Raw genomic sequence first — 13,860 nt, 5'->3', positions numbered from 1 at the left:
TTAAAGTTGGGAAATCCTCCAAGCGCTCTCCGGCATGCTCCCTGTGCTTCCATCCATTTCCGTGTTGCTTTCCCTCTCGTCCAAATCCCAGCCCTCCCACCACCCCTGATTGGCCCACCGCCCTAGTCCACTTGTGCCACGAGATACTAGCCTTGCCTAAGCCAGCGTGCACACACCTTTCCACTGCTAGAGGGTGAGTAGACCAGCCCCTCAGCTGCTGTGCTTTTAATTTTGGCCCAATCTTGTATTTAAAGTTGGGAAATCCTCTGAGCACTATCCCACCGCCCCTGAATGGCCAAGAGGACCCATTTAGTCCTATCTCATAGGCCAGGCCCCTGCTAGGCAGCCCCATGGCTAAGGACCCAATACTGGGTCTTGCATTTGCTACTGTACCCCCATTTTAGGTATTTCTCGCACCATCCAGATATCATAATCCTAGGTCTTGCATTTACTACTGTGCCCCATTCTAGGTGTTTTTCCCGCTATCCAGGTATCACAATCCGAGGTGTTGCATTTACTACTGTATCCTATTAGGTAGCTCAGTTCTAAGTATTATTGCATCCACAGCTGTGCCCCCATTTCAAGTGTCTCACATCTAGGTGTTATTGCATTCGCCACTGTTCCTCTACTTTAAATGTCTTAAACCTAGATGCTGTCAGACTGACTACTGTGCTCCCTTTCTAAGAGTCTAAAATCTAGGTGTTATTAAATGTACTACTGCACCCCCACATTAGGCCTCTCAATTCTAGATTTTGTTGCTTTCACTACTGTGCCCCCATTTTAAGTGTCCCAAATCTAAGCGGTTTTGCATTCACTACTGTGCACTCAGGTGGGTCCTCCCGCTTTCACTACTGTGCCTCCCCATTTTAAGTGTCCCAAATCTAAGTGGCTTTGCATTCACCACTGTGCCCTCAGGCGGGTCCTCCCACTACTCACGTGCTTCTGATTTAGGTAACTCTGAATATAACACTGTCTCAAATCTGCAAATACCACAGTGTCAAATCTAGAACTAGCTATTACTAGATTTACCGGATTTCAGTGACTCCCTCTGCCAAAATAGACCCGACAACAGCGACAACTATCTACAGCGACCCACCCAAGCCCAACCAACACCAATGCTCCCCCACACAACCACGATCAACAATTCATACCTGACAGAAAAGGAGCGAGAACAAAGACCTCCCCCCGCCTCCTCAACTCTGACCCAGCAACTACACAGTCACCCAGAACAGCAATTCTGCACACAGCCTCTCCGCTCACACTTCCCAACCTGCAAAAAAAAAAAAAAAAAAAAAACACACACTGGCAAGCAAATAAGCCCTGTGCCCGACCCACCACCGCCATTCTTGTACCTTCGTTCTCAAACTCCAAACACACACCGCCTCCCCCAGCCCCAGAAGCATCCCATATGCTGTGGCCCTACTTCCTTCACACTCTCACCACTCTGCCCCCGCCCCTCAGACCAGTGGAGCCATCAAGCCCACTACATACCACCACCGCCCCACCAAGCCAACACACAATACCACTCACCCTCAGCCCTCGCCAAACACCTCCACCTGGTCATACGCCAAGAATGACCACCACCACCACTCCACCTCACACCACGCTTCCTCCAACTCCCAAGCCAGAGGAGCCCTCTGGCACTTCAAACACAACCTCCAAGCAACCAGGCCAACATCTTCACCTACCCCAATAAATTCCATGCACAACTGTTCAACCATCCCAGGTCTACTTCCTTCTTCCCAGCCCAAATCTCCGAAATCTGCACACCGCGCTACATCCAACTCCCAAGCCAGACGAGCATGCTGGTGCTACAGAACCTCCCTACCACCACTGCCTCATCTGCTTCTACATACAGAATTTCAGCCCATAAATCATCACCACTGTCCTCATCCCTCCACACACCAGCCAGAACCCTGCAGACCCCCACCCCCGTCAAACCACACCAATCACCCTTTCAGAGAGAGGTCCATGTCCCTCCAATAAACCCTTCATCCCGCCAACAGACCCTCCCACGAATCTCTCCAATTTTAACCTGCCTCGCCCCACCATTTTCCCACCTCCCACTTATACCCGGTGTCCCCTCTGCAGGCCCAACCTGCTCACACCGCCTTCCCCCATTCTCCGTTCAATCAATCCACCTTCGCTCTCCACTAGCTATGCCCATCCCCCCACACATACACACACACACCCAGCATCCACTCACCCTCTTTCTCATGACAACCTCCTTCCCCCCCCTTCCCTTCTCTCAGCATGGCACGACTTGCTCTCTCCAGAACTATCGCCTCATCCCCCTTCCCATTCGAACCCCCTACCATCTCTCACACTCCTCCTGCACCGAAACAAACAAAACTCAAGACAAATGACTGACCCCACCCTCGACTCTTTATGCTTCAGTCCTCCTCTCCAAAAACCCATAGCCCGGCCATCATAAACTCCTTGCTAACAACTCCCAAATTGTCCCTCTTTGCACACAACCTCTCACCTACCACTTCTACACGTCCACTTCCCTCCAGACTAGCAGCCCAACCATCTACCAGCGGGTACCCTCCCACCAGTTTGACATCACCCACTGCCAAGCATCCCTCTATCCCTCCACTTACCTCCAATGCAGGCAAACCAGCGACTGCACGCTATCTCTTCCCTCTCCAACCCATCCTTACTCCTTCTCCGCCCTCAAACATCATCATTGACCATCCCAACTGTTCCAGCCTCTCCCTCCACTCAGCCTCCCGCTACACCCCAACCCTCCCCACCAACCTCCCAGGCCCACCATATCCATCCAGCCACAAGCACCATTGGAACCACCGCTCCCCACCAAGTTACCTGCCTCTTATTCAATGCTCGCCCTGTGGCCATAAACAGCCACAGTATCTTCGACCTACTATCCTCTGACAACCCCAATCTCATCTTCATCACTGAAACATGGTTCAGTGATGACCTTAAAACAGTCATACACAAAGCTTTCCCACCCCACTACACTCTCATCCCCCACAACAGAACCACCAGAGGTGGCGGAATAGCCATCCTCCACAAACCCTACATATCAATCTCTCTCACCGAAACTCAGCCGTGCACAGCTAAATGCAAAACCCTGCGTGTCAGAATCTCTGTGCTGCCCACTTTCTCACGCAGCTTCCTACTCATCTACATGCCACCAGGATATGACAGACATTTTGCCGAACATCTCTGTGACTCACTAGCTACCATTCTGGTCAACCACCCTTCACTCACTCTACTTGGTGACTTCAATATCTGGTTTGACATACCCAACACCCCATGTCCCAACCCATGGTCGACAGCCTAGAGGCACTCAACCGATCTGTGCATACCACAGGTCCCAACCACACCGGAGGCCACAGCCTTGACGCAATCTTCAATTCCTCTCACCTTGTTTCAGTGTCCAGCCCCAAACCCCTCATCTGGACTGACCACTCAGCCCTACCGTTCTGCATCCGCACACCGACCAAACCACCCGTGGCCCGCCCGGTCCCACCCCATGACCACAAATGTTGGAACGTGGTCAAGGTACTACATAACCTCGCTGAAGCCCTTCTACGCTCACTCCCAACCACACACAAACCAATACCTATCGAATCCTTTGACTCTTGGCTCAATGACTCACTCCTTCCTCTCAGCTTCTCACGCCCGGCATGCACCAGCATAGGACCATCCCCAAATGGTACACGCCCAACCTGAAGACTGTCAAAACCCATTACCGCTCCCTCGAGTGCAAATGGCGAGCATTAAAAAAACCTTCCAACAACTTGTTTGTCTACCATCACTGTATCTACAAATCCAAGATCCGAAAAGCACAAAAAAAACGAGTATAAAAATAGAATCTTGAACTGCCACAACAGTAGTACAGAACTCCACAAAATCATCTCAGAATTCGTGGAACCCACTTGCACCACTGCCCCGACCTCGCCCACATAAGCGCTCTGCAAATCCCTCTCCGTGCACTTCTACAAAACAGCGCTGGATAGGACGGCCAACCTCACCCCATGCCCTACACCCGCCATTCAAGATCTCACCCCCTGCAATGCTGACCTTCAACTCCTACAAGCCAATTTCAAGCGAGGAATCCCTCAAACTACTGTCCAGCAGCAAGTCTTCCGGGTCCCCCCTTGAACCTTGACCCGCCTCTCTCCTCAAAGGAATCTTCTCCTCCACCTGTGCAGGAAAACAGGCTAGGTCCATCCTCAATGACCCCTTCACTTCTGGCTGCTTCCCAGACCCGTTCAAAGTAGCGCACGTCAAACCTCTTCTTATAAAAACAGGTCTCGACCCCCTCCAGCCATCCAAGTACAGGCCCATCTCCAGCATGAGATTCCTTGCGAAACTCATTGACCTCTCTGCCTACTCTCAACTCAACTCTTTTGCTGAAAGCAACAATCTGCTAGACCCCGCTCAGTCTGGCTTCCGGCCTTGCCATGGAACTGAAACCACAATGATCTCCATCTGGGGCAACCTCAAAGTCGCACCATACTCTGAAGGACGTGCCTCTCTGATTTTCCTTGATCTCTCGGCTGCCCTTCATGCCCTCAACCACTGAATCCTCGTTCCACTCCCTTGGAATCTGAAACTTAGCACTCAACTGGATTGCGTGGTTCCTTAACAACAGGAAACAAATCACTATCCTACCCCCTTTTACCTTCTCTGCTCGCCCAGTAAACACTGGAGTATTCCAGGGTGCTTGCCCCTCTTCGCTCCTTTTCAACCTCTACATGACCCCGCTGCCAGGGATAATCCACTCTCACAACCTCACCTGCTACAATTATGCTGACGACACCCAAATTATCTTGAGAATCCCCAAAACAGGTTCTGATCATCCCCTCGACCTAGCAGCTTGCCTCAGTCACATAGATGAATGGATGACTAGAAACCACCTTCTTCTCAACCCAGCGAAAACAGAGATCATGGTATGTGGCAATACAGCTCTACTCCCGCAACCACTCCCATGGCCTGCCTCCCTCGGCACCCCCACCGCCCCCCGCCCCCTGCATCCAACACATTCAAAAACCATGGCTGCACACTGGACTCTGGCCTAACGCTGTCCCACCATATAAAAAATGTATCCAAATCCTGTCACTACCACCTCAGGCAGCTAAGGCGCATCTTCCCCTATCTCATCTTTTCAAATAGACTGACTTCAATTACGTCAATTGTCATGTCCAGACTGGACTTTTCAATTTCCATGTACCTGGGTGATCTGGCATACTGACCTAACAAACTCCAAAGAGTCCAAAATGCAGCTGCTAAACTCCTCCTTTCACTAGGACGAAGAGACCACATCACACCTGCTCTCTGCACCCTCCACTGGCTTCCCACTGGAAGAAGGGCCACGTTCAAACTCCTTTGCATCACCCACCGCGCAGTGCACAAGGCCGGACCTTTGTACCTCCAAGAGAAGACCATGCGCAACCGCCCAATACGCACCGTAAGGTCAATCACGGCCCTCATACTCATGATCCCAGCCTCCAATTCAGTCACACTCGGAGAGTCAGCCTACTTTTCCCTGGCACCAACTCTATGGAACTCACTACCCCCCCATATTCGACATAACCAAGACCACATGCCCTCCGTAAAGCAGTTATAACATGGTTTTTCCCAAATCCATAAAAAAGTCTGCCTAATGCCAGAAACCATCCCCCAATGGACATAGTTCTGTGAGAATCAGCACAAACCGGAAACGCAGCAGAAGCGCCACGGAAGATGTCTCACTTACTAATCAAATACCTCCCCCCCGAAAAACAAACAGTCAGGGCACGGAAGTTGGCCAATCGACAAAGGATTTCCGGTCCATGCAGCTGCAAGCCCCACGCACCTAGCTCAGCCACTAAGGCGCTGCTAGTGTTATAGGCAACCCCTGCCTACCCATGAAAGAACCGACTACCCTAAGCCGGAGGAACTGAGATAACTATGCTTTGCTAAAGTATCAGGTAAATCATGCAATAACCCAAGAAATACTAAGCGAACCAGCAGCAAACTCCACCAGGGACCCAGAGAATGGGCCTCTGAGTCCCAATATACAGAGTCTAGAAATACACTACCATAAACCACCAGGAGATACACGATCGGCCCTCTGACCTTTAACATTTTTCCAAGTATGGGGCCACCAACCGATAACCACAGACACTCATTCCTACCAATATGCTCACACTGCACTTTTCATCATCAAACAATAGAACACAGCTACACCCCTCAAACAATTTTGGCATAGCTGCACACATACTTACATTGCTCATAAAATACACCTCAACACCCTGCTAGAACGCTGTTGTACGCCACGATAAAATCTGCCTAACGGCACACATAATCTACACTTGCCCCACGGCAGCCAGAATGCAGACTCAGAGACCACCCTCCTTTCTGCGCACATTACACTGTTCTCTCACATCCTCTGCACAACACTTCACATTAGTATGCAACCAACCAGTGCAAACCACTCTGGCTGCTCACATACCAAGTGCACCCAAGCACTATATACCACACTACTCTCTCAACTGACACGGACCACTGTCCCCGAGGCCATTCCGCCAACAGTGCTTTGAGATCATACCAATGGTACATAAGGCGCTATAAAAATGCACTATAACATAAGATAACATTGGAGGTGATTGCCTAGGTTTTCCAACTCCCCATCTGAACAAACCAATTTCTAGACCACCATATTGATGCTATATTACTTTTTATAGCAACCGCTGTCTGGTGCATGTGCATTGTTGATAATAACACCTGTTGTTCTACAAAAGAAAGTGCATGTACATGCAGGTGTATCAACCTCAGAAATAGGAAAGGCTGAGTCAACCTTGCTGGAATTTGCTATTGAACAACGATCTCAGCAATGGGCCTCATTACAGGGTTGGCACTAAAACCCACCGGTGGGCCGCGGACTACCGTTGACCCCGTAACACTGTTTCCGCTGCCTGACATTCCGGTGCCACTGGGATATCATAGCCGGTTGTGGAACAGTTTATGGTTATTTCCCATTGCCATGGAGTCCAACAGGACTCCATGGGAATAGGTAACCTGAAGCACCACCACTGTTAGTAACAGTGTCAGTGCTTCAGTGAAAAGCCTGCTGGTAGAGGCCTGAACTCCTGGCAGGTCAGGCATTCTGGGAGTTCCGTGCCCACACCAGCAGACTCTCAGGTTGGCGGTCCTGAAAGTGTGCACCCTTATTTCCAGACCTCCAAACTTGTAATGAAGCCCAATGGGCGCCTAACACACTGAGCTAACTTCTGAACCATCACAGCACTCAAATGTATCAATAAGCATTAAACTTTTCCTATTGCACAAGATCACTATAATTTCCACAGCAAGGTGAGATGCTACGGGAGTTGCTCCGTAGTGAACGCACATACAATGTATATACCACAGTGAACACAGAAAGCATTACAGGATGAATTGATAAGAGCAAAATGTACTTGTCAACAACAGAAAGACAATAGGGTTAGAGCCTCAGAAGTACCCAAACAATATCTTGACATGTGCTATTTAAGTCTGGTGAGCAATGGGAACTAACTTCTTTAGATCAGACAGCCTGGTGGGAGACCCCTCCAAGGTGCCCTTCCATAAAAACATCTCTGCCATGACAGCTTTAGAACCCATACGAAGAAAAAGCAAGGTGGGCGCAGGGACGCCATTTCACCAAAATGCCTGGGGTAGCGGAAATCACACCACACGATCGTTGACCTGTGATGATATCACGGTAAGTGATGTCATTTGACCCCGCCCCAAGTAACATCACTGGAATTGATGGCACATGAACTTTCAACCCCTTGACAAAACAGGAAGTGGCATCCGATAGCATTGTTCCTCAGTACACTAAGAAAAATATGGTTAAGCTATCACTGTAATATGATATACATTCCATACAAGAATGGATCACCATATGTAACGTTAATATCAGTGTGTATAGGCCTGTATTACCATATTACTGTGAATGTAAGGAGACGTCCAACACAACAACATGGATTATTGTACATCACTCGGGCTAAACTGTAAACAGACAGATCATCTCGAAGAGGCCTAAACCCCAAAGCACAGACATCCAGTGCCTGCTAAGTGTCTGGCCACAGACTGAAAACAGAAACTGATCAACAAAGTGCACCAGAAGAACGATGGTCTGCGTGGTTGCCCAGAGCTGTGCCAGTGGTTATGAAAGATGAAACCTCCCAGCCATCACCTATCTGTTTTGCTTATTTGGTAAGTAACTCACTGTTTTTTTTGTTAGATGGGAGATATAGGGGAAGGATGTGTTGCAGGTCAGAGTAATTGCAGGTTGTTTTTCATTTTAAAATATAAACAGCAGCAGCTCCATGACATCATCCTTAGAAAAGGCTCATTTTAATATTTTCTTTGGTCCTTTTTGTCTTGCTTACTGCCAGCCTCCTCCAGCTTCTAAACACTGGAACAGGATCTGAATCCACCTTGCACTGCATCCACTTGTTCCCAAAGCAAGTATGTTGCCCCTGATCTATCCTTCCAAAAATAAATATATATATGTATTTGTATTTGTATTTATTTATTTGTAATGCACACCAAACCCAAGGGTAACTGGGCGCAGAGGCAGCAAGAGGGTTGCAAAGCTTCGTTACATACAGTAAGGTGAGGTCCAGCTGGGGTTACATTGCCGGACGTATCACGTCAAATAGGATAGGTAGAGCATGTACATTAGAGGCAGTAATATGCATATTTACATTCAATGAGTAAGCTAGAGCATATGTGTGTATTTATTTCTTTTTCTTTTTTTTGCTTGAGGAAGCGACATATGGTTTACTTCAAAGGCGGAGGACATCTTCATGTAAATGAATGATCTCACCTTGATTCTATCTACAGTGTGCCTGTGATGCTGGTCTCACAGATCTGGGTCAGGTCACACAGTGCCCAGGCAGGATTGGTGGCAGTAGCCACTGCGGCACACACCTCTCATCACCGGCCCAGTGGCTCACTGGATGTGTAAAGCAGACGAGTAACACTGATGAGATTTGTGTTCATGCTGTGCTGTCACTGAGTACTGCAGGCTGCTCTGACCCATTCCCAGCTAGCTAGACCTAGCCCCATTCCCTTGCTGTTGCTACACTACTGGGTATGAGCTGCACAGAAAGCCCGCCTCTGAATCCAACCATTCAGGCAATCTTCACTAATGGACTGCCAACCTGTTGGTGATGGTGGCTTCATGGTTTTTCCTGCAGCTCTGTTATTTCTACAGCTTTCGAGATTGAGATTCCAGGTGAAAAAAGCTGTGGCACATATAGCTGCATTCACAACTGCCTTGTTGAGGTGCAACACAGATGTCTGCTCTTGACACTGCCTCTTGTCCAGTGGCTCAGGCGTCACAAGGACAGGCCTAGGGGTAGCAGAGGGGGAGCCAGGGGTAGCAGCTGCTACCCCTGGCAACCCCCAAATGCCATCCCTGGGTGGGTGGTGACAGAGATGAGTGGTACTAACCAACTGCACATCAGTGTGCCCCCAAACAAATGCTACTGTCAGCCACCCGGTAATGCCCTAAAAAATAGACGTTCCATGTGTAGGGTGACCAGATTGTCAAAATAGAAAAATGGGACGGTCACAAACATTAAAGAAAGACTACCATCTGCAGACCCTCCAGCCTCCCTTCTTCCCCCATGTGCACGCAATATTTCCAAGACTGAGCTGCTGTACTGCATATAACTGACGTTTTTTTAAATGTAAGCAGGTAATTTGCTCTGATTAATATTATAAGCTTTCATATGTATTCAGTTTCGTAACCAGTCTTTGTGGTGCAATCAGGTAATATATGTGGTGGGTACCTGAAAAGTTGGGGGTTCAAGCCACTGCTGGGATGTCGGAGGGAAACAACATAAAATACGTTAATTGATGCTTGCTTTATTTATATTTGTTGCCCACTATCAATATTCAATCATTTTGTGTTGGAATCTTCCCTTTATCAAAAACTGGAACAGGGTTTTTAAATTAAAAACACCCTCTGGATGGGGGGAGGGGGCAGAGGGCCTAATTTCAGCACTGTTGAGACAAAACGGGGACGTCTGATCACTCTATCCATGTGTTATCCAACAATCTGGATTAGAAACATTAATTATCTGCAGTTTACTTTATAAATATACTCATTTGTAAACTATTACTTTTGTGCCAATATAAACTAAAAACGAACTCAGAATGACGCGCCTGGGCATATATAATTTACCTATAGGTCTTTCTTTTCGATAGGATGCCTGCTGTTCGATAAATCCCAAGGCTTCTGGCTAATTCACAGCATTCCTCGGTTCCCGCCATTTGCGGAGAAAGGCTACGGTTATCCATCGTCGGGCAAGCGCAATGGGCAGACCGCCATCTGCGTCACATACAAAAACAACCAGTTTCCAGAAATAGGTAAGTGTGAGGCACGACTTGCTTTTCTTTGACAAACATTATTTAGCGGAGAGTGTTAACACAGTCAGGAAATGCAAGAGCGTCCTCATTTCGCTCGGTTATTTTATTGGCTATCTCAAAATGCCCCCCATGGGTCTCTGTTTTGGCACGTTCACCCAGAAGAAGAAGAATCATTGCAACATGCGCAATGGCATCACCAGAAGATAATGGCGAGAAAAGAGCTTTGGACGAACAAAAGTTAGTACCCAAACCGTATTAAACATTACTTTTTACATTGTTAAGGTATTGCCATGTTAGTTCTTTTCCCCCAATCCTCACACTTTTGTCTTGTTAACCATCAACTACGCTCATAAATGTGCCAGTGTTTTTCGGCTTAACCTGTGAGATCATCAGGATGTAACTACATGTTGCCATGTTTTACTATGTATCCACTCTCTCTTTGAAGAGAAAGACAGATTCCTAACGTTTGGAAGAATGTTTGGGGAAGGGATACATGGAAAAGGTGATAGTTACACATCATAGATAATTATTTAGTTCCTCTTAACACCGAACTACTGTTGCCACGGTACAGAGAACAGTATAATTTTGTAATTGTATAATACATTATAGTAAAGTACTATTGTGTTTGTGTGTGTGTTCGTGTATGTGTGTGTGTGTGTGTATCCATGAATAATGTATGTACCTTTGTGCATGTACTCACCAGCGTGCAGTGTGATGATGAGCGACGCATTGCCAGACCACTGTCGTGTTTGATGCATTGGCCCATCCTCACTCCACACACATGCACGCCCTCATGAATTGGTGTAGGATATGCATCACTGTGTCAAAGGCACTGGAGTACCCGCACACTCACAAAAAACTTCAGAGGTAAAGCTAAGTTTGAGCCTCTTCCTTCCTGGGCTACGAACCACACAGCCTTAATAAATGTAGCCGTGAAGCCTCTCCGCAGCCCAGAGAGGTGAAAAAACAAATGGCATATGAGGATTGATGGCAGAGATGGACTTAACGCACACATTTCTCTGCTTGCTACCCCGTCCCTCTGGCATGCCCACTCCATTATAAGGAACACTGTTGCCTCTGCACCATTTCAGGAAATACAAGTACTTGGGGCGCTCTCCTCTCTAGGCCCAAGGTGGTTGTTATAGGTGGAACATGTTGGGGCGGGCTCCTTAATCACCTTGACCCAAGCAGGCCCACCACTTGAGGAACGAGTGCATGTTTTGTACGCAAAGCAAGTTTATTGTACGATCATCTGGGGAGCACTTACATGGTGCTCTAGAACCAAACTAACCCAAGTCTCAATGAACCACATCAGTTGACATCTTATATACATTTTTGCAACAGTTAAAACACTCCCATATACTTTATTACAATCGACCACCCACATGTGATTGGACAAAACCTCTTCAAAGAAATCCTATCTTTTTCCAATCTACATTCTCATTGGCAGCTGTAATCTTAACTACTGTCTTCAGCTCATGTGTATGTATCAGGGGTCCTCCGAAGGCAAGTAATCACTGGGATAAAGGAAGCAATCCAAGAAGGAGTGAACACCAACAAAGTGTTTATTACAGCTGGGCAAGCAAAAATCAAACAGCCCAGTGGAACAGGACTGGTTGATAGGAGTTTACAAAATCATCCACTGAGGCCAAATCTTATATGGTTGCACGTTATTTGCATAGTGAAACAGCTGCAAGTAGTGTTACAAAATATTAGACGTCCTACAAAGCTGATTGGTGGGACCACATCAGCCCCCTACAGCTAGACATAGGTTAATTAAAAATTATTGGAGCAAAAAATCTTGACCCCTCTGTTCATTATCACCCATGTGACGTTACATACCTTCCCGCTCCATCCGAGGAATTACTTTTTATTAGCAATATGTAATCGTGCTCACCTCCAGGACTTTATCAACCTGCCGGTGGTCAGCACACATGAGAAACCTTGAGCTTGTGGGAAGGGAGTTATTCACACGGCATCCAACCAATAAGGCGCCTAGCGGACATCAGTGAGAAAACAAAACATTGTTGCATCTCAGGGACACCAAAACTCATCTGCTGATTGGCTCCCTCCCGTCTCAACCCCTCTCTTCAGTCTTTTTCCCATGCCCCTCTACCAGGGACAATTTGAAACCGCTGGCCCCACTGTGAATTTGCCTCTCATACCATGCCTTTATGCATTTTGATTTTCTCCTTTCCCAGCCAGCGCCCTAGAGCCATGGCCTCGCCGTCCTTGTATGTATATGCCATTCCCCTTTCTCAGTGACTGCTGTCTCCTAGGAAGAGCCAGCTTTTAACATTTCTCCAGAACACTGCTATTGTGTGGCACTCATGAAATTCATGTCTGCCCGCTATGCAGGGAATGTCAGTGTTAAACCCAAGTGGTTTACTTACCTGTGTTTTTCACCCCACAAGGGCTGTTGTGTGGTTCCCATTGCATTGTATTACTATTTCTGCCCCATGTCCACTTTGGCCCCATGTGTCCCCGTTGAGTGCTCCACCCCTGTCTTGCTCCTAGACGTCTCGAGCTGTGAGTGTGCACTTGTCATCTTAAGTACACACTGCAGCTGTCAATGGGGCCCCTTCCCCATCTAGGAATACCTGTCCCTGCTCCCATAATTCATGCAGCTGGTTGGTGTTCCCACCCTTGACGGCGTTGAATCAGCGCCTACACAAGATGTAGAACACACCACCTTTTAGGATTTGTCTGTGGTAGATCATTACATCCTCAACCAGTTAAACAGTTGTATGCAAACATTATTAATTACTAGTATTAAATGGCCTAAGCCCTTTTAACCTTAACTTTTAATTGCACATGGTTCGTATAAATATTGAAAGTGATATGAGGAAGACTCAGTAAACAATTTCTCTTTGAATTAGCGATAACTAGCTCATTCTCCAGGTCATTGGTTCGATTTGAACATTGTAATCTAAATAACTTCCATTTCATCGCTCACAGCGCATCTGAAAGTACAATTCAAACTCCTGCGTTTAAATTGCTTTAGCCTTGGGCATTAACTCAGCCCATGTTTTACTGCTGTCCAAAAACAAATAGTGAAACCCCTCTGTCAAGCTCCCATGCATTCAGGTGATTACATCTGCCGTCTGCAATACTTATCATACCATAAATCTCATCGGCGACTCCTTCAGCTATGGTGACAGCGAAGGTTGAAGTTACTTATGTACCCATCCTCTGGCCTCTGAAATTCTGCAGAATCAGTTTCTCAAAAGTCAACGTTCACTTTGCAAACAGCCCTGACTGATTTGTTTTAATCAATTTGTAAAAAGCCCACTAAATTTAGATTCAGAAATTCCCTATGTATTTGTATCAGTGTGCATGCATGTCCTAACTGTTATATTTTCTTCACAGCGGGTTCTCTATGACCGGTCCTCTTCCTTACATGCGCATTAAAAACCATCCCCGTCTCTCCGTTTCCATGTACTTCAGAACACCCCATGTGTGAATTGTGTTTATGTTTCAATT

General features: G+C 47.2%; 1 protein-coding gene across 7 annotated transcripts in view; it reads left to right on the top strand.

Moving 5' to 3' along the window:
- The window catches only part of DNASE2B (deoxyribonuclease 2 beta), a 534,491-nt gene that overhangs the window by 294,635 nt on the left and 225,996 nt on the right, over nt 1–13,860 (top strand). For 6 of the 7 annotated variants that reach the window (XM_069641599.1, XM_069641595.1, XM_069641597.1 and 3 more), the window contains exons 4-5: nt 10,216–10,377; nt 10,537–10,614. In XM_069641599.1, coding sequence (XP_069497700.1) covers nt 10,216–10,377; nt 10,537–10,614 — 240 coding nt within the window. The remainder of the gene's footprint in view (nt 1–10,215; nt 10,378–10,536; nt 10,615–13,860) is intronic. The other variant, XM_069641596.1, reaches the window with a different exon arrangement.

This window comes from Ambystoma mexicanum, chromosome 1q (assembly GCF_040938575.1).
Source record: "Ambystoma mexicanum isolate Mex_15411 chromosome 1q, UKY_AmexF1_1, whole genome shotgun sequence".
Taxonomy (NCBI): domain Eukaryota; kingdom Metazoa; phylum Chordata; class Amphibia; order Caudata; family Ambystomatidae; genus Ambystoma; species Ambystoma mexicanum.
The sequence above is the reverse complement of the archived record's forward strand: the minus strand, read 5'-3'. Positions and strand labels throughout refer to the sequence as shown.